Source organism: Pleurodeles waltl, chromosome 7 (assembly GCF_031143425.1).
Source record: "Pleurodeles waltl isolate 20211129_DDA chromosome 7, aPleWal1.hap1.20221129, whole genome shotgun sequence".
Classification (NCBI taxonomy): domain Eukaryota; kingdom Metazoa; phylum Chordata; class Amphibia; order Caudata; family Salamandridae; genus Pleurodeles; species Pleurodeles waltl.
In genome coordinates, this window is record NC_090446.1 from 1,284,677,111 (window position 1) to 1,284,702,774 (window position 25,664).

At 42.6% G+C, this 25,664-nt stretch overlaps 1 protein-coding gene across 1 annotated transcript in view; it reads right to left on the bottom strand.

Annotated features, from left to right (window-relative positions):
• LOC138246182 (uncharacterized) overlaps positions 1-25,664 on the bottom strand; it is a 448,661-nt gene that overhangs the window by 14,616 nt on the left and 408,381 nt on the right. Inside the window, exons 22-23 of the mRNA XM_069200506.1 lie at positions 24,328-24,441; positions 8,318-8,565 (exon numbers count right to left, since the gene is read on the bottom strand). Coding sequence (XP_069056607.1) covers positions 8,318-8,565; positions 24,328-24,441 — 362 coding nt within the window. The remainder of the gene's footprint in view (positions 1-8,317; positions 8,566-24,327; positions 24,442-25,664) is intronic.

Genomic DNA, 25,664 nt, shown 5'->3' on the forward strand with positions numbered 1-25,664 from the left:
TTCCAAATAATGTACACACTTGAGGATCACTTAACGTAATTAGATACAGATATTTTTTCCCGGAAAGTGCATTTGAACAGACGGGTAATGCTTTGGTTACTTACTGGTAATCTTCATTAATCCAGGTCCAAGTCTTCCCCAATACCTGGGATTTCTCCCCCTCTCATCCCTTGTGGGCGTTCATTATATGTGGATCTTTTTGCAGTAGTTTGCTTGCTACTGCAGGATATGTTGTGTGTTTACTTCCCTTTTGTAGTGGCGCCTGGGTAATGGCGGCCATGGTGGGGAAAGTATTTTGAGTTGGCTAAGGAATAGGTCTGTTAGGAAGAGATGGAATCTTGTGTGTTAGGACTGGATCGGGGAAGATGGACATGGAGGTAATATTACCTTCTCCTTTTAAGACAAGATATACTACGAGACAGTGGGGTAAATGACGGGCCCCCTTGCAGAATGAGTCGAGGGCCCACTGAGTCCCCCATATCCCACAGTTATTCGTTGGGCTGCATGAGGCACCCGTAAAGGGTTGAGGCTCCCTGAAGGCTTGGAGGGCCCCCTGCACGGGCCTGCATTAATCCCCTGCTATGAGGTGAAAAGGATATCCTAGAATTTATTTTCTTTGGTGTAACTTTATGTTATCCCAGGAAAGAATTTAAGCATTCCAGAACTATAGAGCCTTTAATACATTGGAGAGGATTTAGCTACCTACCTATAAATTAGCCGAATCCGAAAAGGTAGATGGAAACAATCCATGTGACGATCCTGGAGTAGTGAGCATTATTCAGAACCTATCTATAATTGTTGTTTGTACAAAATACTTCTGATTCCTGTCATTAACTCGATTGCCTGCACGGATATGCTATCCCACAGAATAAACAGGTTGTTCAAAACCTTCCCTTCTGCTTTAAAAAAAATAATAAAACAGGCTGGGATAATAAACGTTCTACTTCATGAAAAGAACTCCTATGCAAGTATAAAGCAGATACACGCTTATCAGTCACAGTATGCCATTTTAGCAATTTGATGTAATATCTTACTATATATTTTTGTTATCACTGCTCCATTTTCAAGCTTTGCCGACGACAGTATGTGCTCAGAAGTTTAGTTTTTTTAACAGAGAGCTTAGAGACCATCCATTGATTGGCGCCATTGTCACTCTTGTCTGCTTGCTTCTTATGGCTCAGCTGTAGTAGGCTTCCTTCCATTTCAAGTCCCTACCCTGCAGCATGGACTCATTACGTGGGTAATTCCACTGCTCATTTTTAGGGTCGAACGGGCAAACTCTCTGGCCCCTGTTGTAATCTCTCTATGGGCTGTTAACTACGCCCATCACTTTTGTTGGTTCATGGGCTTGCCTTTTAAAATTCACTTGATTTCATTAGTTAAAGGCATTCCGGTGTTTAGCCCTCCTCGAGAGCACCAGCCAACTACTGAAAACATACGAGGCTCCATGTTTTCTGTATGGTTTATGGACTACCTTTTCTTTTTATTTCGTAGGCAGCACTATCTCGCTGGGCAGTAATCAAGTGCTTTTCATGACTACCAGTTTAATTCTATTGCTTATCCTAACCCTCCTTTGCAAATTCAAGGTTTTACACAGCGCGATTGCGCTCGTTTTTCCCCCTTACTATGCGAAGACGAAACCGAACCGGTCTTTTTGTTCTGATTAGTCTCCTTCACGCTCATGGCGTGGCACTTTAAATCGGCTCCCTTATGTGAAATTTTATTACTCTTCATTTTCAGTTTATGTGGTAAGAGAAGTCTGGTTAGGAGTTTACAACGCTAATAGCCTTAACTCAAGCAAATGAGAGACCCATTGCATTGTAAATGCTTTTTTAGGTGCTGCATCAGCTGTTCATTTGCTTGCCCTATGCTTCTGTTGTCTGTCTGCTTTCCTCAGCCCCTCATTCCAACCCTCTATTGTCCATCTGCCTGACCCCACCCCAGCATCCTCCTTACACCCTCTGGTGTTCGTCTGCCTACCCCAGTCCCTCCTGATCACTTCTATTGTCCGTGTTGCCCTCCAACCTGTGCTCCCAGCAGAATTCAAAATGTTTAAACTTGAGGGTGAATATAAAATACTCAATATTCTATACCTATTCAAGCAATCATATGCATTCTAATCCAGAAGCATAACTACTGTATCAAGGTATTAAGTGTTATTCATGTGTGGCCCTATTGTTCGAACGTTTACTATGTTTGAAGCTGAGCTATTTAATTGTATCTTTGGAGATGAAGTATAAGGTATAGCCTCAACATTATTATTAGTAATTATCTCTGTTGCCTTAAAGTTTACTACATTTGATGCTCATAGTTTTGATAGAATCTGTGATGGTGATTCCTAAGGCATGCAAAGGTACTTAAACAACTTTGGCTCTGATTACAAGTTGCTTGTTAAATTCTTACCCAATGTGTAACACGTGGGTCGGAATTACTAGTTTGGTTTTAACTCATACAGTAATTATTGGAATGCGCTAAATAAGTCAACATTCCCTAAATGTCAGTGGTCAAACCTGACAAAATTTAACGCGGAGAAGCATACATTATTTACAGTATCCTGCCGATTTTGATGGGTTAAACACCAAATTCCTTATGTTATTACCCAATAACTCGTAAAAGGTGCTTATTTATTGCACCTCATAAATAACGAACCCCATGGTGTAGTGGTGGATACTATTTAGTTTTATTGGGAATCAGGAGTTTGCTTAGCCTTCTGGCTTACTTTTAACCTACTTAGTCTGCTCTGTTTCAGCTTATTTATTTCATTATTTCTTCCAAGATGGCCGCTATGTTTACAGTTAGGAAGATGTTTTGATTTCACGTTATCAGTGCCACTCTGTGCAGGCGTCAGTATCAGCGCCAAAGCCAAGTGATATACATAGGTATTTACAACATGTCCTTTTCCCACATATGTGTGACAGGAACATAATGTACTTTTGGAGAGAATTGTTTATATAATTGCTGCCCCAAGCATGTCTTCTTATCTATTGTTTGGGAACATACCTGTGTCAAGGGTCCTACAAGATCTGTATAAATACATCTCACGCAGACAAGATTATCAGAGGGATCCCTACCCGATGCCATCAACGCTATCTGTGCTACACATTGCCTTGATGCAGACCCAGCCTTCGTGTCGCCAAGGAGTCTTATCTAGAGACCTCATTCCAAGGTAACAAGGGTTGGGGGGCTCTTCTCATGGACATGGTACTGGCAGATTAGGTTTAACACACCTAGCTCTCTTTAGATTAGAGATTAGGTTCATCATGTTAGGGCCTATTTTACATCTTATGTTGTTGCAAGATGGTGTGCGTCTTTATATTCATGACTCTCATTTTTACAATTCTATTTCTTGCATTGTTCATTATCCTAATCATGGCAGCCCATGCAGTTACAGTAGATTGTAGTCTTGTTAAACTTTACCGTGTCTCCTTCATTGCCTGTGTGTGACTGAGACCTGTAGCTCATGTAAGGAAAGGGTAATCTCCGTTTAACCACGACTCCCCTGAGATGTTGCACTCTTGAGTCCATGTATAAAGGCTGCCAGACATCACCTTTTACTGTTTGGGTTTTTGGTGAGGTACTGCTTGTGAGGCGGGAGGATTGGGGCCGACAGTTGCAACTTGTTGTAGGATTGGCCTAGTCGCCTACAAACAAAAGTACTGTCTCCCTAAACCAGCAGTCTTACATAGAGCAAGAGTCCAACTACGACAGTATCGTTATTTACCAGATGCGATATGTAGCATCTATAATTGTAATCAGGCGCTTTGCTGGACTAATTCTTGTTCAGAAAGACTGCTTCTCTAGTATTATCTCTTGGACCTATAGAGCACGTTCTCCAAATCATCATTATTACTCATTTTAAAAACTTTGTATTTAAGGAACCTCATTTTTGTAAAATGCCTCAGTTACCTTTTGTGCTTGCAAAACTGTTCCTTAGTCTCCTTGTCTTCTAATTCCCTTAGTTTATCAGTGTGAAACAGTATGTTGTGCTACAGTATGCAAATGTATTCATTCTCCACCTAAAGCTGTTATTTGTGGATAAGGAATGGGAGCACCTTCACCACGTTCATTTGGTAGAGCTCAAGATCCACTGTTAGTAAAATCGACTCCCTTTTTCCTGCTATTTAGAGTCATCATTTTTTTTATCCACTGGCACAGATAAGCATACTAAATAAATTCCCTAATGACAACAGGTAATTTTTTCCTGTGTACTGTGGTATAAGGTTTATATAAGCAACATCACCTTTGGTATACGGGATCGTTTATAGTAGAAGGGTGTGTGTATATGCAAATTTCACATACCCTTCCACTTTTTGGTGACCGATTCCCTATCTGAAGTGGCAGTTTCCATGGATGGTTTAATTTTGCCTGCCACTGCCCTCGCATACAGCAGTGGGTGGGACAGTCATACAGTGCCATTCCGGCTATGAGTCAGTAAGCAATTGTACGTGGCTCTGGTAGAAATGGTGTAGTAATATAGTGAATAGAGTGCATATAGTGCTTCGGTAAACAGTAAATTGTCTGTCTCTCATCTGTTCATAAGTGACACCTTCATTGTGCACTTCATAATCTTCTAGGCTACCAAGCTCTCATGTGCCAAAATTAGGATTGGAGTGCAAAGGGACTAATAGCATTTGTCCATCAAGGGTGGCAGAAAGAGATGCCTCAAGCAATCTTGGGCCCCAGTGTTAAGATGTGGGGTAGTAATTTTGGCAGACTTCTCTTGAATCACAGCAGGCCCCCTGGTACAGCAGCAGAAGCCACCTCAAATATGACTGAGAGGAGAACAGCATTCGGTATTAGTGAAGTCCAGGCCATTTCGGCAAGGGGGCAGCAGGGGTCATAAGGGGCTTGGTGATATGCCAGGGCCACACACAGACTGCAACAGTTCCTAATGTTCCCAGAGGCTTCACATCAAGATTCTAGGGCTGAGGTGCATTTATGCAAGTGGGAAAATAAGATTCAAAAGTATGTTCTGCTGTGACATACCCATAGATGCGTGGATAAGAAAGTTCTGCTGTAGGGAAGGCATTGTGTCCCAGTGCTCCTGCAGCTTCTCATTATCAGCCCTCTTTGCTCGCTGAAAAGAGTTCCCGAACAACTACAAGGAGAGCTCAGTGTTGTCAGAGGCAGTGCTGCCTATAGTCCACTTATCATGCAGTTAAGATGACAGGCCTCTGATGCTTCTGAATCCAGTGTTGTCTACTCTCAACACCACACTGGTGCAACGGAACACACACCAGTACACAGTACCATCATGGCAGCTCTGACAAACATAAAAGCTGCAGGTATATCTTCAATGAGACCAGGAATTGGCAGGGTGCCACTAAGTGCTAGCAAGAGTTGGCCATCTTAGCTCATGCCAAGCCCCACCTCCATGCAATATGCATTAAGTCCAACCACGTCCAGGGTGATACGCATGCTCAAATAAGCATTATTTCAATTCTATGATGTAACAAATAGCAGGAACCGCCACAGAGAGAGAAGACATCAGCCTCAATCCAATAGAGCAAAAGAGTTTTTGAAACAAGTGAAGTCGGCCTCCAGCTCCTTGGTGATGAGTGCCCCTTTCTGTAAGCCGTCATTATTTGATCTGGCTAGAACAAATTACTTGGTACCATGAAAATGATGGTCATGCAACCAATGCTGTCAACCTCCCATCACATGTTGAATTTAGCAACACGTGAATGTGTGTGCAGCTTCCACTCTGACTAAAGAGGTACCTGCCGCCCATACTCAGTTTGTATTCCAAGCAGAAATATTGATGGCATATAACTTTATATTGTTCTTGTGCAATCTTGTAATCAACCATCAGCCCTCCGTGTGTGACACAGTCACTGCCCGTTTTGACTTCTGTATGATCAGAGAGATCACTAATCTTTTTGCCATTTTAGATTTAAGGTTGCAGGGAATTTTTAGATTAATGAGAAGAGGAAGTACTGCAAAAAGTGGTGGGCACAGAATAAGAAAGTGGACAGGTTTTAATGTTGGACATTCTCCAATAATAGTGAAGGCTGGCACCTCACCACCTGAGAACATTCTTCGACCAGAGAACACAACTGAAAAAAGACCTTCCTAGTGAAAAAAGGACTCCAACCTTTTCTTCAGCAAGAACCACATATGTAGAATGAAATGTATCCTGAGCTTCTAGAATTATTAGTGTTGTAATAGTGTCTAAGGCAAACATAAGTACAGCCGTTGCCTCACAAGACTGTCAATAGTAATCGCCTCAGTGCGTCAGGCATGTTTGCTAACAGTAATGTAAGAACATTTTGTATCAATTTGGAATGTATTTAACTGGGTAATAAATAAGAGCCAAAGCTGCAGTCTCCCTGTGACCAAGGTAATATGATTGATAAGTCTCCCTGACTAGACATTATTTATCACTCATATCAGCTTTAGATATATTATGCAAATACAAGCAATGTTCTGCAAACATCAAGTTTGAAAACATGCTTTTCAATTTTTGAAGGCATATATCAAATGCTTCTACCCGAATAGTATAGGCTGCACATATAAGAGCTACTTACAGCTGGAGAGCTACCTAAAATTAGCTCGTGTGCTACAATTTGGAGAAGCCTGGACTATAACTGTGTTTTTCCCACCTTCTTTGGCAAATCAGTGTGAATTTTTAAGCTTTCTTATTCATTTACTCAACTCATTAACCAACCAGATTGAGATGATGTTGACTATTCCAGGTTAAGGGGCTAAACTCTGATGGTAAGAGATCTGAACCGTCTTTGCCATTAATGTGTAGTTTTGTATTGTGGAGATATTCTTTCTCAGAGTATTCAGACTATATGCTTAGTGAAGAGTGCCTTATTAATTAAATGGACTGAAAGAAAAAAGACATTTCCATTGGCATCCCTCATGCCAGGACATTCACTGGAGCTGCTGAAAGTTGTAGTTGCAGATGCAAGAAGCAATCACCAAAGTGTTCGGATAGGCAGATAAGCTTGTAGGTTTACCGAGAAGAATGCTGCAGCAAATACAGAGAGGCTATCACATAGTGCCTTAGAAAATGTTTCTTTAAAAAAACACAACAAAAAAATCCAGCTAAAGGCTCAAAGAACATTTCAGTAAATGTAGGCACGTCAGTTCTCTCTGATCATTTTGATAGTGGTAAAAATACTGGACTGCTCTTTTGGCCAAATGGTTTAGTTATCAGAAACATACGTAATGTGGCATGGACATATTTACACATTCAGTCATTCTTTTTTCTTTCTGTGTGCCCTAAGCAAAATTGAGTAAATGGTCTGTAAACTGGACAGACAACTGCAGAAATGTTTCAAATTTATCACAAATATATTGCAGAATGCATCAATTTGGTGTAGTATTTGGACATGAAAAATACAACTACACAACGATTCCTGTTCAGCACACTTTGCTCAACTCGGTCTCCATCTTTAACTTTACTAAACCAGTCACAGATGAGTTAGAAAACTATAATACTACGCTAAACCCATGGACGTCAATTCACCTAAATGCCCCGGGTATTGAAAGTGACGTCACACGGCCTTTAAACTCCACTTTCACTCACACACATATTCACAATTACGTATGCTCTCTCTCACATAAACACACTCACCCGCAAGCACGTACACAACGTACATTTAAAATATTTTTTTACTTTTCTCGGCAGTCATGAAAGGGCATAGTCGAGCTAACTGTACTCTATTTTATTACCCTAATAGTGAATAACATAATATTATTAACCACAAGCAAAATCAAGGAATGAAAATTAAGACCAGCAAAGGAGTAGGCCCGTAAGAACAACATTCACATGTAAGCACTTTCAATGTTACTAAGATACACGGGTTAGAGTGCTATCTCACTGATCAAAATGACATCAAGGCCTAGGACACCTATGGAAGAGACTTATTTTTGGTATCTATTCAAAGACTGGTTGCATTCACGATAAGCCATTTTTGGCATCATACAAAAGGTTAAAAAAAAAAAAATAGCCAAGACCTTTCTTCCACTCGGCTGAGAATTAACCCGCATCGTCCCATGTGCGAGTGAAGTTGCAACAATTTCATAACGGATGGCACATTCCACTGGCACAATGAGAAAGCACTTCTGACCATCCCATAAACGACAGCCCTCACATGTAAGAGAGCTTCTCCCATCATTGCAGAAAGGATTACATTTTCTACAGTTGCCTATAGCAAAAAAAAAAATCTCGCCATCCCATTAAGGACGGGCCTTTCTGTTCCCAAGTCAGAAGAAACCTTGCACAAAGAGCAAATCGAACACATTCTGGCCAAACCAGCTTAGCAGCTACGTTTGGCTGCTTTAAAAAGCTTTAAGCCATACTTACCGGCAAGACTGTTTCCTAGACCACAGGCTACTGATGGCATTCTTGCAGATGAATCGTACATAGCTATATCTCAGCTGTAGAGTGGTGCTTGCACTGACGTGGTTGGGCTTTTTAACTTTGTCGAGAGGGGTATAATTCTTGATTTTATATAGCATACGTTTTTTTTCACACCATGCATCAAAGAAGTCGGAGAATTCTGTCCAGCTAAGAAACTCACGACCCCTCAGGCCCTTGGACCGGCGTGAAATCTGATGACAATAAAGAACAGAGAGAATTTGATTTTATGAGGGGAATTCAATTTACACAAAATAATACAACCCATTACTTAGTAATTATCTAATAAATGCATGGGATCTGCCTCACGTTCATAATCTTTAAAAAAACTACAAAAAAAATAGGGAGAACAGACAGAGAATACTGCTACATAGAGTTCCAATTTGAAGGAAAAACATAGCTGAAACAAGCACTGGCAAAGCCAATAGGTCGCGCCTATGTGAAAACGCTTGGCTTTGCCAATGACTTGTAGGTATCTTGCGGAGCAGCGTGGCTGTTGTGCAGCATGGCTAAAAGTTATTAAAAATAAAAGCGCTTTTCTACCTTCCTACGTCATAGCGTTTTTTTAAATAACCTTTAGCCTTGCTCAACAGCAGCCACGCTACTCTTCTACATGTCTAAAAGACATTGGCAAACTCAATAGCTTGTTAGTAGTAACAAACACTTGTGCTCCCAAAGGAGCGTAAACACTCCCACACAGACAGAGCCAGCTTTAGTGCTGGTGGCACCCTGTGTGACAGGTTTTTTTTCTTTTGGTGCCTCCGCCACCCCATGACCTCCTCTTCGGATTCACTCATTACCACCCGGCAAATGTGCCCCTTATCTCTCCATAGCCCCCCCTTTCACGTACAGTTATTTGTTTTAAAGTGCTTGTAAATGCTGGCTTTACTAATAGACTTGGCTGTGCACATAAAATGTCCACATTAGTTCTGTTCTTTGATGCGAGCATATTAAGCACCCTCTACGCTACTTTATGGCGAGCCAAAACTGCCACTGGACAAAACTCCCATCTCTCCCCCTAGCAGGAACATTAATCACAAGAGGTATCTTGATATTTTTATTGTTTACCGAAGGCTGAACGCACAAGGAACTTTTTATGCTGGTGCTTTTAAACCGCAAGTTTCTTAAGCTATTGCTCAACACAGCGCCCCACTGAGGTCAACATCCCCTCCCCCCCAAATCCAGGTCAGCACCCAGAGCAGCCCACCGCCCTGAAGCCGGCCCTGCACACAGACTGCAGTAGCCAGGTAAGCATAAAAAACCCTGACCATTATACTGGAACCAATCCATACTTGCAGTGACCGTAAGTGAGATAAATGGCAGACCACCCAGAAATATATTCAAGACTATCCAGGGTTTATAACTGTTTACATTGCAGTGTCCTGCAAGAAAACATATTTCCAGATTCACAGACGCCATCTCTAGGAAGTAAAGACTTTGATTTAAAAATAAAAATCAGATTACCAGATGTACCTTGGTTTCAATCAAAGGGGGCCCGCTTATGGCGGTGGCGCGGGGTCGGAAAGTGGGGGTAGGGCTCCGGGGCGGCAGTCTCCCCGGCCCGCACCACAATAAAAACACAGCTGATTGGCTGCAGAGGGGCCTGTCGCCCCGGAAGCAATCTTTGTGCTTCCGGTGTCGTGCACAGGGATGACATCACACGGCCAGCCTTATAAGGCAGCCGCCATTGGTGAAACCTTCTTTCTTGCGCTCGCCGATCGGACCAGGGGGCGCCAGTGGCTGCAACAAGAATTACCCACCGCCTCCCCCGTTGTTGGGCATCAGTCTCTACTGAATTAGTTCCTTTTCTTACAGATAGATTCAAATGTTCTAAATGTCCAATTGTGGTCTACACGCTAACGATTTGTTTTTCAGGTGACTCGATTTGTGGTGAATGGACAGTTATAGTTTGTTAGTTTGTCGTATTTTGGGTACGATGGTGGGTGGGGTGAGATCATGACTGGGAATACAAATGGGAATCTTTTTTATTACAAAATTGTGTGATAAGCTAATGGGACCCTCCAAGGGCACACAGGGGCGCAGGGGGCTGCGAGTGGTCGCTGGCACTTGCGCAGAAGGTCTGAAGCGAGCACTGGCCTGGGGGTGGGGGGGAAGAGTGCCCGAGGTAGGTATCCTAGCAGGCAGCCGGGCCCCCTCCACAGCAATCCAGTTTGGAAGGTATGAGAACCCCGTGATGGAGATCCTACCCCTGGGATTTGTAGCGTAAGGAGGGGCAGGGTTTGGGGGTAATGATGGGAAAACAGTCATGATCTCATTCACAGCCACCAACATTGGGTACGCAGGAACAAACAGTTTTAGTCAGTGACAGGAATGTGGATGTTATTAGCGTACTCTGTTAAGGCTAGGCATCCCTTGAACTCTGTAAATACTTTGTGAACATGATTGTGGTTACTGCGTAAAATTTTGATTATGATTAACAATATTTTGTCAATAAAAATACAGCCGGGGGTTTACGACCCAAAATCCCAAAGTCCCAAAGTGAAGTGCATCTAAGGTTTTAATTTAAGCTTACGTCGGGGTGAGTGGTGTTTGGTGGTAAGAGGCCTCGGCGATACCCGGCCATATAGCCCTTCATTCTTTCCACCTCTCATTGCACTGAGGACCTTGTAATTGGCATCGCAACGTTCCCATTAAGTTATATTAATTGAGGATACTCAAGTGGAATGTATCCCTCGGTTTTCATTCCATGTGATGCCCGGTATCCCATAGTCCTCCAGGAACCCACATGCAGATCGCTGCACTCCTCCTTGGCAAGTGAGCTCTTGGGAACCGTGGGGCAGCTGTTTAGGTTCTGGGGCGTGGAGGTTGATGCATTGCTGCTTGGTTCAGGTGAGAAGCTTTGCCAGGTGCAAAACCAGCAGCTCCGTCTGCTAGTGTGTCTACTGGGTGCAGGAGCACTGCATTGCAGTATTTACCACAACTCCTCTCCAACGGTCCCAGACGGGGCACCTTCACAGCACAACGGTTGTGAACATTTTCACTCTGACTTCCAATATGTGGTAGGCAGTTGTGAAAGTGCTTCCCGTATCTTCTTAAGTCTGCAGCATCATCTGCCGAGTGTGCGGCAGTCTTATGGAGTCAGATGCTATGGTATTTACAAAGTTATGTGTGCACTTTATGTGTACCCCAAATTCTAAGGTACTGCACGGCGCCGGGACAGAGGCTACAGGCTTCTTTCTGGAAGTGACCCTCCCAATTTCATTTTTCAATTTTGCATGCTGTGCAGATGGCAGGCGCATGTTTTGCTATCTTTAAGTCTTTGCTCCATAAATATATACTCCAAATCCGATGCAGAAGGTTCACGTAAAGCTCCTTGTGCTTCCTCCTACATCCAGCACTCCCCAGGTTACAACTCAAAAGTGACCCATATATAGAGAGACCGACTCTTATTTAACTTATTCTTAGTCAAACAACCCGTTCAAATAAACTATGAGGTCAAATGCATTTGGAAAATTCACAACAAATAAATGAAGACGAGGGAGGTGCTTGGGACGAGCTGACGAATGAGAAACAAGGAAATGAGAGTGACCCTGAAACCAACCAATAGTAAGTAATGGATGGCCTCTAAGCCCGTTTTTATTTATTTATTTATTTTTTCTCTTTGTTCTACATAAGTATAGATGAATACATTTTGACAAAGAAATTATGTTCCTAAGAGAGTACGTGGCACTCTTCTTGCTAGAAAATGTAGTAATCTATCCCAGCCTTTTGACCAACTGTTTTTGTATACAAAGACAGGTAGCAGGCACAAAATGACTTTCTAACAGTGCATTTCGAGAATTGCAGATTAAAATCCGGCTTTCTCATTAGTCTGGATTTTAAATTGAAATTAGAGAGTCACAAAATTTGAAAAGTCTATCGCTTCACATTTGCAAATTGCACTTAGAAAATGTAATAAGGTAATTCCAATGTTAACCTATGGGAGAGATAGTCCTTGCGTTAGTGAACAACGAACTTAAGAGTTTTTCATTACCAGAACATATACAACTTAAAAGTACATGTCCTGCTTTCATTAATACATTTCTCCCTGCCCCCTGGATGTCCAGGGCCTCCCCTAGGGGTGATTTATATGTATTAAAAAGGAAGGTTTGAGCCTGGCAGTGTGAAACTGCACATACAGGCTCTGTATTAGCAGGCATGAGCCATGGTTAGAGGGCTACTTATTAAGTGGGTGTTGTAGACCCACTAGCACCATTTAATCTGATCCGAGGGCCCTAGCCACATGTAGTGCACAATACTAGGGACTTATAAGTAAAATAAATATGCCATTTGGGAATAAGCCAATGTTACCATGTTTTAAGGCGAGAGTACAAGCACTTTAACACAGGTTAGCAGTGACAAAGTACACATTGTCACAGGGCCAACAAAAAAGGGGAGGAGGAAGACAAAAAGCCTGGGGATGACCCTCTAGGAAGGGTTATTTTCAATAGTCTCCATGACCTTGAGGACCACCATAATCAAAAGGGCCTTTGGATATATGTAGTTAGCTTTCTTCATGTATCGGGTGTTATGACTTGCATGCCCTATGGTGGCTTTACATGATATCTTTGGTCCTCTGGTGACTCGATCCACCCTGATTTTCTCAACTATCTGGCATGCTAGTTTGTGCTGGCAAGGCTGCATCATCCAGTGACTGATCTGAATGCCTGCAAACCAGCATCTAGTACTTACACATGCCCCAAACACCTTCAGAACTGAGGCACAAAGACAGGCAGACATCCTTAACTGTCAATGTCATAACCCAATGATCAACAATCTATTCAGGAGTTGAGGATTAATGCCATAGTCCTCTCTTGACATCTACATAGTTTGTCAATGACTAGGCCAACAAGAAATTTGCAGGAAGGCTCTGAGGCATATTTTCAAGGCAGCAGTGGGAGGAGGTGGGCTTATGGAGCAAAGCCCAGAATGGCCTTATGCTTCACTGGTGCTTAAATAGTGCAACGGGGGCGTGGCCTGACTGCATACATTGCAGCCACATTCTGAGCGAGCTCCCAGCAGTCAGCCAATAATCCTACTCGATCCTGTGCCACACTGCACTCTAGCTAGCAGACTGACTCCCCCCCCCCCCCCCCCCCCCCGGTTAGTGTGGTCTGGGGATCCTGGATGACATTTTCTTCAGTGGATGCTGCCTGGGGCACAATCAGTCAGGGAAGGCTTGGTGTGGGCCAAGAGGCAGTGAACTAGATCAGCCATATGGCCCGGCGGCGCAACCTGCTTGTGGCGGGCCGCTGGACTTGGTGTACCCCGCGGTTGCGGATTGGTGTGCTTGTTGGTAGTTCCAACCTGTGGCTGGGCTGCAGGAGATTGCTGCGGCCTCGCAGACACAAGCAGTAAAAGCAGACTGGTTTGGAGGCCTGAAACAGGGAGTGCCGGCTGGCACGGAAGAGTGCTACATCAGGGCCGGTGATACTGGCATCCACTGAATATTAGGGAGGAGGCAGCCTTTACTTCCATTGGGGGCTGCACTGTCTTGGGTTGCCACAGCAGACATCACACTGTTCCTGGGGTGACCCGACCATTCTGGAGAGCGGTGCGGCCTGATTTGGCTCCCCAGTGCATGTGGGACCCGGCAGCTGCTGGTGACGCCACACAGCCTATGTAAGTGAAATGTTTGGTAGCAAGAGCTCGTGCTCCCCCCCCTCAGCTCTGAATGTGGTGCCCCAAGGGGCATAGGCACCCCACGGCCTTTTGAGCAGCAGACCTATATGAACGTCCGGCGCTTGGTGGCATAGTTTTTTATCCTTTGCAGCCGCTAAACAACGTCTACAAGAACTTAAACTCCAATATATGCTCCTCTATCATTCACGACTGCAGGAGGTGTTCAACTCACAAACATACGTTTTTTGACTACCCGGAAGAAGTGTTCCACTGGACTGATGAAAAGGTGTCACTAAAACTGCAGGCCCAGCTGCCCATGGACTCGTCCCAGGGAGAGGGGAGAGATCGCCCTACTATGACGCTGTTGAAGCATCACCACAGATCCCGATCCTCCTGGAGGAGTTCTCTGAAAGATGGGACTCCTAAACTTACCTGGCAGTCGACATGGGAAGGCAACACTCTCATGGCTTACTTTTCTGTAAGTGGCAGCTGATTGTTTTGTGACATATATATGTTGCAGTGTGGACATGTAGTGTAGTAACCGGCAGCCACACTGACAGCTAGTTTACACACTCTAGTGGTTCTTATCAGTTGGGATTCGGATCGATAGAGAGTATTCACCAGGGGCCTCACACTGTAGTTCCGGTTTGATGCATACCCCAATAGATACTTCACATTCCTTGAAGTATGGGGGGGAGAGTTTGTTTGTTTGCCTTGGGATGTTCTCTGTTTTATTTAAATGTTGAACACGGACCTACCTCATACCCGAACAAGTGCCCCAACACAACAGGTTTGCCTTGCCTTACCTTAGCAGGCCCTATATCCATGACAAGAGAACTGAGGTCCTCCTTGGCCTTCTCTGAGTGGTATCTTGTAACGTTCAGGGGGTACTGGACAAAATCAAGTGAGGGGCTGTCCTAAAACATGCTAAAAAGATGGGGGCAGACATACTGCTGCTGCAGGAGACATCTTATGGGTGCTAAGTTTCCCTGCCTTGCCCAGTATGAACAGATCTATCACATGATTTATTAGAGGCTCCAGGGACATTGGCATCTTAATATAGCTTGGAATTCCCATCTGGCTCACTAGGACTTGAGCAAATCGCCAGGCAAAGTACATAGTAGTTACTGCCTCCATCTATGAGTAACACTTCACCGCAGGGTGCTTCTGAGCCACACGGCATAATACCTTCCTGAGCCACACATCATAATATACCTTCCTGAGCCACATGGCATAATATACTCTGGGCTAAAAATGCCTTGGCTATGGTAGATGTCTTGAGATGCCAGCGGCTATACTTCGGGTCGATATGGATAGAGCTTTTGACTCAGTTCGCTTGGACTATCTCTTCATCCTTCTTAGGAGACTACATTTTGGCTCCAAATTTCTCTCATATGTACCAATCCTGTATACAGACTTATTGGCAAAGGTCAGGGTGGCGGGTGCAGTGTCGGTTCACTTCTAGCGTCATAGGGGAACAAGGGAGGGGTGCCCTCTCTCTTTGCTCCTGTTTGCATTAGCCATGGAGCCCTTGGAGGTAGGGGGGGTCAGGATGAATGCTCCGGTGTAGGGATTTGAGTGGAGTCTCGGCCTCTCTGACTGAATTGTCCGGGCCTCTATATGAATGCTGCCAAGTCCAAGGTCTTCCCTGCAAATGGCTATGGCGGACCCATTGAATGTGAACCGGGCTTGACCTCGCGACTGGCAGGTTTAAGTACTTGGGAGTATTCATGTCCCCAGACCTGAGGAACTTGTCCTTGCCCCTCGTCCAGGTAAGAGATGAGGTTAAGACCTTGTCTCTTCTCCCACTGTCCTTGATAGGAAGATCAGCAGTCTTTAAAATGGTTCCCTTTCCCAGATTATTGTATCAATTACAGAATTACTGGTATACCATTCCCCAGGCTGGGGTCAAGAACATTAACTCCATCTTTGGGGGCTTCCTTTGGGAGGGGAAGCAGCCCAGTTCGCCCTCAGGACGCGCTTTCAGTCTACATATGGTAGGGGCTTAGCTTCAGTGGATAATTTTTCCTACTACACTCCCTCACACCTCTTGGTCATTAATGGCCGGTGCTATAGTCCCCCGAGCGAACCAGCTTATGTACTAGAGAAGTGGGCGACGAACAATTCATCCATACTTACATACTTATACAATGGGAGCAGTGCAGGATTTTTGCCGCCTGCATGTTTGGGGGATTCTGGGACCATGGAAAAATTCTCAAAGAGGTATGGGGTGGTGGGGGCAGCTGACTGAGCAAACACCACTTTGGTAGGGCCATCTGCTGCACCGGGTGGCCCAACTGGAGTGCTTCGGGACATAGGACATCAAAGGGATCTCCACTTTGGGCAACGTGATGCAGGGCACAGTGCTGAAATAATTCCAAGACATGCAGATGGAATACCAACTTCACCATAGTCAGTTTCAGCATTACCTCCAACTCTGCCACACCCTCACACCTTACATACGATGACACATCATAACCCTCTTGGAATTCAACTCCCTCGAGGGCAAACTCATTCTGAGAGACCTGGAATCCCATAAAATTACCAACATTTATCAAACCCTAGTCACCAACAATCCCAACATACTACCCGCCATTCGGGTGGCTTGGCAGGTGGACTTGGGCACACTAGACAATGACAACTGGACAGGTGGCTTGAGGTACCCAGGGAGGTAGTAGTTTTGGCCCGCCTTTGCCTAATTCAATTTAAATACCTCCACAAGGCCTACTGTATGCAACACTGACTATGGCACACAGGTCTAGTTGCCTCCCCTGTATGTCTCTGTTGTGGGATGGCAGAGGGTACACCTTCTTACATTCGGTGTGGAGCTGTAAGGCGTTGGATAGGTTCTGGAAGAGAATCCTCTCCTGTCTGGGTGAGGTCCTCTAATGGATCATACGAGGACATCCCAAACTTATCCTCCTTCACAGCAGAGGGTATTGGGGGCAAAAGGTACAAACGCTCACTTCTATTCTTGGGTCTTACTCTTGGCCAAACGAGATATAGCCAGAACATGGAAGGCAGAACATCAGCCTCCGCTGGCGGTATGGAAAAGGGGCTTGAACAATTGTCTCCGATTGGAAGTAGTTGTCTATCAGACGAGGTGATGCCCTCAAAAGCATTTCAAAATCTGGAAAAGATGGGCAGGCTATGAAGGCATTGTATTAGAACGAATATTGCATCATGACCCTGGTATTGATGAGGACCTTAAGGGATATCGCTTGGACGGCAGGGGCAGCAGCCCGAACGCGGGGAACTAAATATTGGTGGACACAACAACAGATTGCTGGGATTGGGTTGGGAATGGTCTGTGCAAGTTGCTTGTTTTCCTTTATTATTCTTTCTTTGTTCTTTTTTCCTCTGTATCTAGGGTGCTGCTTTCATTATCCGATATGTCACTCTAGGCACTCAGGCCATGTATGCAGACGAATACCTAATAACATTTGTTGTGAAAAAAACAGTATAGCAATCACTTCCACCCTGAAGTGATTTTTTTATCTTAACAAGCTTACCAATGGCTTTGAACATGTTTTCCAACCACCTCCCGCTCACCTTCCCCCTGTGCACACAGAACTGTAGAGAAATAAACAACAGTTTGCACAGAACAAGTTGGCAAATCGAGCCAAATTACCCAGATAATAAAGACCAGTTTTGCATTTGGTCTCACTTAGCCAGTCTTAAAACTCGGTAAATGCTGCCGTAAAGAAATTAGGCACAACTGGGATTGAAATCCAAAACGTTCCTAACACAAGAATCCTAGAACATTACAAAAAACAAGAGTGGGGGTAACAAATCCTTCACCAAGATGATTTCTCTGAAAAAACAGTTAAAGGGCCCTATTCAAGAATCCAACAGAGAAAAGAAAAATTAAGAACGAGGGACCAACTGCCTCTGTGTTGCATTGTGGAGCTATGTCTTTCAATGGCTCCCTTAAAGGAAGTGCAGCTTTTCACTCTGTGTATATTTCTAAACCCTTTTTGCTTTTTTGATGGATAAATCACCATACTAAAAGATTACACAATGAAGGGAAATAATGTCTTTGCAAAGCAATTCTTTATTTTTAAAAAGGGACAGTTCTCTATGCCAAAAAGAGTTCGAATGTCCTGCACATAGACCGAAGTATTCATTGTTTACAGATGCTAATATCTCAAGATTGAAAAGGCACTTTACCATCTACAGGAAGTATCTCATGCGTGCAAAAACTTGCTGCCATAGTTGCTGAGTGATGCTTGAGTTTTGCTGTCCGTTCAGTGATCAGTCCATGACACTATCTTTGGTGGCTTAAATTCAGTGCCTTCATAATCTGATCATTCGTAAGCCTCTGAGCCCTGGGGTTTCAACCCTACCTGAGTATTTAGGTCACACCGTACCTTATCTACACTCCTGTGAGATGCAAGGTACACCTTAAAATGCACCCTGAGGCCATATTCAAGTCTCCTTGGAGCCCCTGCAGGAACAGAACACTCACAAGTATGTGGAGAACAGATTTGAGGCTAACAAGTAACAGATTCTTTAGCAGGGGATCTGCGCAAAATACCATACACACTTTGGTTGGTGCTTGTATGCTTTCGACATTAGTCGGCTTCCCCATTTTTAACCAACACATTCAAGGAAGTATTAAAAAATGTTGTTTGACCTGAACAGTGTGCTCTGGTGTTCAGACTGGCATCAAATATTGTGTGCACACAGGTGCATTTATAGTCATTGGAACTGTTAAGTCACATTTTGTTGCATACCAGTAATACACTCACCATTCTGATACTGAAAAAGGTTTCTACAAGACCAATTCTAGGAGCATACAATTGTCTTACTCACACCATATTAGCAATCCTTTAATCCTCTCTTCTACAGTGCTGATACACACACTACAGTATTGCTTAATATGTTTTTTTTTATTAGTTTTTGCCCTCTATCATACTGCTGTCTTCTCTGTCTGATTAATACATCTTAGTTTGTTCTGCGCTATGTATAAGTTACTGCATAACTGTTGATATTTAATCTACCCTTTTTTTTCTCTAACATTGTCAAACTATTCATTTTTCATAAGTGTTAGCATAAGATGCAATTAGTAAATTCACCTCCAACATTTCTAGAAACATCTGGAGAATCATTGATCCCATGGAGGAATTGGTTTGATGCATTTGAGAAGTACCTCAGTGCGATTGAGTCATCAAAATATCGACCTCAAAGAAAAACATTTTTGCTGTTACACTCTTTACGTTTTGAGGAGAGGGGGTTTCAAGCATCTTCCCAATGTTACATAAAATGACGGCAAAGTTTTGGATGAGTAAAGGGAGGTTGTAAAAAACTAGAAATGTTGTGGATAAGAGTGTTTTACAAAATCCAAGAGGATTTAAAAGATACAGTGATGGTTGCCAGTGGCCATGATGGTGTTTTGAAAGGAGATCCCTCAGAATGTGTTGATCCCTATTTGAATGTAGGGGTAGGTGACACAATCTACTTTTGCTAGTTGTCTGAAGAGCCAGGCTAACAATGATTACACAAAAATTGTTTGAGGAAATGTGGCCTGGAAGGTTTTTAGTATGTACAGATGGTGCACCTGTGTTTTATGAGGGCAGAAAGACTGAACTGTCAGGAGGTTTTTGGAGATGTGCTAAAAGGACACTTTTTGGTAAATATATCTGGCAGTAAAAGGTTTATGTATTTTGCGATGGTGGTTGAGACCTGGTATCAGGGATCGGGTGTCGGTAGTAGCCAGTGAGGCAGCTACTGATGATGTAGTAAAAAGTCTCTTGTGTTTTTGCAAAGGAACTAGAAACCTTGAACTGTAGGATTTCTGTGAGAAAGGGACCATACAGCAGACCCAATCATCTCTATGGTTTTCATCATTGGTTGTGATGTGCAAGAGTTGTGGGGATTTAAGTGTGCATGCCGACCTACATAGCCTTAATAAAGAAATATGGGTTGATTCACATGCTCTGTCCAAGATCACAGAATTCCTAGCCACGACAAGTAGTTTAAAATGATTGACAAAATTGGAGTTGGCTGCTACATTCCATCAGGTAGTATTAGGACACGTGTCAAGACATTATACTGCATCATATTGTGATTGGTATATACCTGTATTGTTGTATGCCATTTGGACTGGCCTTGGTGGCCTGTTTTTCTGAGAGTTATGTTTTAGATTTTCAAAGACATAAATAGTGTAGAAGTTTTCCAAGACTCATTCATTGATTTTACCTCAACAAGAAAGAAACATGATAATATACTTCAGAAGGTCTTGTTGAAGAATTGAATGGTTCTGAACGCAGAAAATGTAAATTTTGTCTTGGACATGTTGTCTCTGGTGACCGTGTGGAGCTTAGAGCTAGCCTGGTAGGCGCTACTGTAAACGTTAATCCCCCTTTTTGACAAAAATGGTCTTAAGTTATTTGTTGGACTGTGTAAACTTATGCATGTTTTATCCCTGACTATGCCATTTGTGCTAAACCATTAACTGCTTTATTACAAAAAATGTACACTTCACTTGGAACAAAAAGTAGCATGAAGCCTTATCGTTGGACAAATAAACACTCCGCTCCAAAACTCTCAAGGCCTATGACGTCAGTTTCCAGCATTGCATCACAGTTATACAAGTAGAATCACAGTAACATTAGTCTAGAGGTAGTACTCACTCAGAAAAAGTAATGAGAAGAGCACACCTTATGTTATGCATCACATGTGCTAAGCGAGATGGAGATACATTTCTCAGGTATAGAGTAGGAACTACTTGCTTATTGGTGAGCTATCCAGAAGTTCATCCTTACATCTGGGAAAGAAGGTTTCTCTACAAACTGACCACAAGCCACCGGTTTCAATCCTTAGTGGTGATAAGATAAATAGCCAAACCCCAAGGATTGCCAGGCCGATGACTAAATTGCTGCAATACAATTTTCATATTGTTTATATTCAGGAAAGTAAGTATATACAGGCAGATTATCCCTCACATCTCCAGTTAGATGATCATATTGAAAAAGGGGATAACAAACAAAAATGAGAGTTGTTTGATTGCATCAGTGGACTTATAATCCATGTCTACGCTTTCTGAACTTGAATGAAAGAAAGACTTAAATGGCTAGGTATCCTACTTCAGTTAAGGTGATCTCTTTGGTGAATAATGGGTGGCCTAAAGACAGAAATGTCACCCATTTGTCAAGGTTTCTCAGGAATTGTCTGCAGAATATTGCATACTCATGCACATTGATAGGCTTGTTCCTCCGTAGGCTTAGATTGAAATGTTAAGCGCTGTAGCCCAGAAGGGGAATTTAGGTCTAACACTTTCTAAAAGCAGAATTTGGTAGGCATTTTGGTGGCCTCAGATGGATTGCAATATTGACAAACAGGTAAACGATTGTGTTGTATGCAATAGTTGCAAGAAAGAGTTGAAAGTAGGTTGTTCACTTTTACAATCTATTGGGGAATTTAGGTCCAACACTTTCTAAAAGCAGAACTTGGGAGGGATTTTGGTGGCCTCAGATAGATTGCAATATTGATGAACAGGTAAAAGACTGTATTGTATGCAATAGTTGCAAAAAAGAGTTGAAAGTAGGTAGTTCACTTTTACAATCAATCAACTGAATTGCCATCTAGGTCATGGGAAAAAGATTGTAAAGATTTGGTAGGCACTTTCAATTCACTTCCCCCACAATCTATGTACACTTTAGTTCTGGTGAATTATGGCTAGGCACGGATGTATCATGCATTTTACCAGTTGCAAAATGTCAAATTTGCAAAATCAGGCCATTTGTGACTCGTAAAATGCATTTTGGTATGTATGAATTCAAATTTTGTTGCGATCTTGCTGGTTACAGTATGTAGCACATGAATGTGTTTTTGCATTATTGTCAAGTTTAAATTGAGTTTTCTTGTGTTTTGGGTTGGTTTCGTATTTTGATTTTACTAAGAGAAGTCATACAGTATTTCATTATTTCACCCTGTACTTAAGACTTCCTCAGGCCAGGCTATGTGGACTGCTTGTAGTAGAATTTCGCTACTTGTAATGAAGTTTCATTATTGCACAAGCCTTAGCATCTCATTTAGAATGTTATATTTTTAAATTATCAGTTGATCATCAAAAACGTTGTGCAGCCTGTGTGCGCTGATGGTTGGCTTGCTATGTCTTTGGAAATAAACTTATTTAAACGTATCTGCCTTCACCACTGGAAGCTACCACACACAGTCTGGTCAACCATATTCATCGAATGGGATTGAAGGTGCTTTTAGAGAGAAAATGTCATACGTCTAGGGGGAGAATATTGCTGCATCTTCAGGTGTGCTGAAGGCCTTTGTCTTCTGTACCTCAGTCTTTTTGCAGCGTAAGGAGAGACAGAAGTCATAGGACAACTTGTTAGGGTCAGGGAAGAGGCAGAGTTTGCAAATGCCATGGCAGTGTGCCTAAGGATATTTGGTGTTGCACTGTGGTCAAAATTCACAGGGTGTATGTACGCTAAATTACTCCTTTCCTGTCTGCATACTCTGAAATGAGTTCCCAGGAGATAAAAGAGCACTTGACAGATTCAGAGACCGGGTGTCGTTTACCTGGACGTTAAGGCAATTGGTCACATTTGTTTGAAGAAAAGCAGTGTACCTGTCGGAAGGACCACGCACAGTGATTATTTGCTGATCGCTGGCGTCGAGGAGTAGAACATTTAGGCCTGAGAAAGCAATGAAGCATGCATTAGCCTCGGAGCTGTTGCAAAACACGTCCAGACCGTATAGCGTGGAAAAAATGCGTAGGGTATAGTTGGTGCCCACGCGCACAACAAGGAGTTGTAGAACATTCAGTGACTCCAAATTTCTTTGAATAAAAAGATGTTGTAATGTCCAAACTCAACACTATAATAAACAAGTATGCAAAGCATGTGTATTTACAGCCACATATAAATACTTGAAACTTAATCTGTGGAAAAAGGAACAGCAAAGGTGCAAATTGTATAGGGATTTAGGGCCATATGTACAAACACATTTTCCCACAGACACAGAATGGGTAAAACCATTTGTTACATCTGGCCCCTAATTCCAAAGAGAGTAATGAGCAGAGACCTATGACTTATTTTTATATTTATAAGCATAATAAAGTTCATAAATATAATATATTTACCTATATTATAAGTATGTGCCGTATTTTTATATTGTAAGTAAAAGTCTCAACACTAAGTACAAGACTGACTCTATTCCCGAATGATACCACGATAGGAAAGTGACACAGGTTCCATGCAGGGTGTAATCCACTAATGATCCATGTAGGATTGTGTATGTCATTTAATAATTACATTAACTGAGAGAGAGAAAAGAACTGAGTGATCCGAGATGCGCAGGCCTTTCTTCATTTGGCTTAAGTGATACGCGGGAGTGAGAAGCCTCAGCAGAGGTACCAAAGCTCAGTTCCCCACTTAAGTCCGCGAACATGAAGGGGTTTGGTGAAGTAAAAAAAGCTCTTATGAAATGGGTTTAGAAGTATGGCGTTCCTACTCTCTTTATCAACTGGAAGTCTTTATTTTAATATGGATGTTTTGTAGAAGCATTATATTCAGGATTCACAAATGCATAGCATCAGTACGGTAACCAATAAGAATGAATTAATAATAATTGTGAAATCCTTCGGGGTTGCTCCCAACAGCATCATTTTGGAAAGCACATAGGCTGACTGCCCTTCGGCAAAATTGAATCACTTACTAATAAGAAACAAAGAGGGCTGACAGCTAAAAGAAAGAATGCATGAGGCTGGAAGTTATTAGTGATGACTCTAAATAGGTAGAAGAAGCAATCTGCATGAACATCCTAGCAATCTGCATGAACATCCTAGTTGGTTGACGCCAACATTACAGCGCAGGCGATCAATGTAAAAATAACGGCATGCATGAAATAAAATTGTTTTAAATCATTTATGTAAAACAGCAGTATAGGCGAGGGGAATGCTTGATAGATCTCAAAAGGTTAAGGTAAAGATAAGACGTGGGCATGGGCTCTCTTACCACTTCGCTGAGCTTTTTAAGATCAAAGCACGTATGATACGTTTTATTTCCATTGTCTGAAGCCAGCCCCTGCATTCGAGAGAGTTACAGGCCAACGCTGAATATGCAGTTTTAGTAGATTAGCCTGACAGACATTAGAAACAAACCATCTTCTAAAATAGTATGACAGATTTCCTTTGCGTTAACAGAGATATGTGCCACAGGTATGTGCCAAGCATTGGCTAAATATGTGCTTTCTTAGAAGCGGGGGTTGTTGCAGTTTCCCTGCGCAGGGCAGCAGTGGTGCTGTAAAGCGTGAGAAGGCTGCTTTAGCCACGCTGCCTCTGTGCTAATAAAGGAGGCGCACGCGCAGGCGTTTACCTGGCGTAGAGTTTCCGGCGTCGCAGCAGCAGCTAGAGTTCCCGGGGAAGTGGCGTTGCCGAAGTTACCAGCCCCGGTGTCAGGAAGCTCTTCATCATGGCTGCATTCTTGCCCCTGAACAGGTGAGAATAAGACCAAGGACGAAGAAGAAAACGTTACTATTGCTCTGCTAAGGATATCTTCATCAAATTCATGAAAACATAACGACCCCACCCAGGCGTGGGATTAAGGGACGCTTTTCAAAACAGAGATAAAACATCCAACACAAGATAATGAAATGACTACTAGAAGGCAACATTTGTTCCTCATTTTGTGAACCTTTAAAAACGAAATAAGTTGAAAAATCACCAAAAACCAAATACAAACTTCAAATTGGGTTACTAAAAAATAAATCAGATGTGCTGCTCGGAACAATTTTATCCTTTAGCTTTTTACAAATCTAGGAAAATAAAAAGTATTGCCGCAGATATACAGCCTAGCAGTGAGAGAAAACTGTGGTGGCACTTAAAGTCTGCCGCTGGAACACCAAAATTCCAGCATGTCGCACAGCGGCAGTCCCATGGATCATGTTGACAGTCTGATAAAATAAAAAACATAAGGCCTTGTGACCAAACTCCTGCTCCTATTCCTCAACATTCACTAGGGCAGGTACGTTTTTGATTTAAAATATGAATTTACTGAAGATATCCTTTACAGAAAACTAGAGTTACAGAAAAGTAATATTTTTGTTTCGGCAAGTGATCTTCGTTAACATTCATCAACACTGAATAACTAGCTGATCCCTTCCTAAAGTCAATAAGAAAGTCACAGGGAGTGGGAGCTAAAAAGAAAAGTGCACTCGTGTGGCAATAGGACCCCGACAGTGTGCAAACATTCAGAAAGTTAAACACTTCTGAGCTGATTCTGTAGCCTATTATATTTTAGGGGTTCACAAAGTGCTACAATTCGCTAAATGTATGAATACCACACCGCCACAGAAAATGCTAAAACTACACGTACAACTTCCAATCTTCACTTTATCCGTTCAGAGAGATGCGAGATTACTTTTGACACAAAGGATGAAAATAAAAAAATGAAACTCTGGCAGTTTTTTTTTTTTAAACAGTACACAATGAGAGAATGAAAGCTTGATAAAAACTAAATTCACGTTCACCTGAGAAAATAACTCCAAGAAACTATTAATAATGATGAAGTCTGAAGTTCAACAGATGTGAGCATGAACTAGCTATCTACTATAAGGAAAACTTACCTCGCATGAAAAACATTTAGCTCACACATTTAAGGATATGAGTGCTAAAAGAAAATAAACCCTTCTGCAGGTCTGACTGCTATTAAAT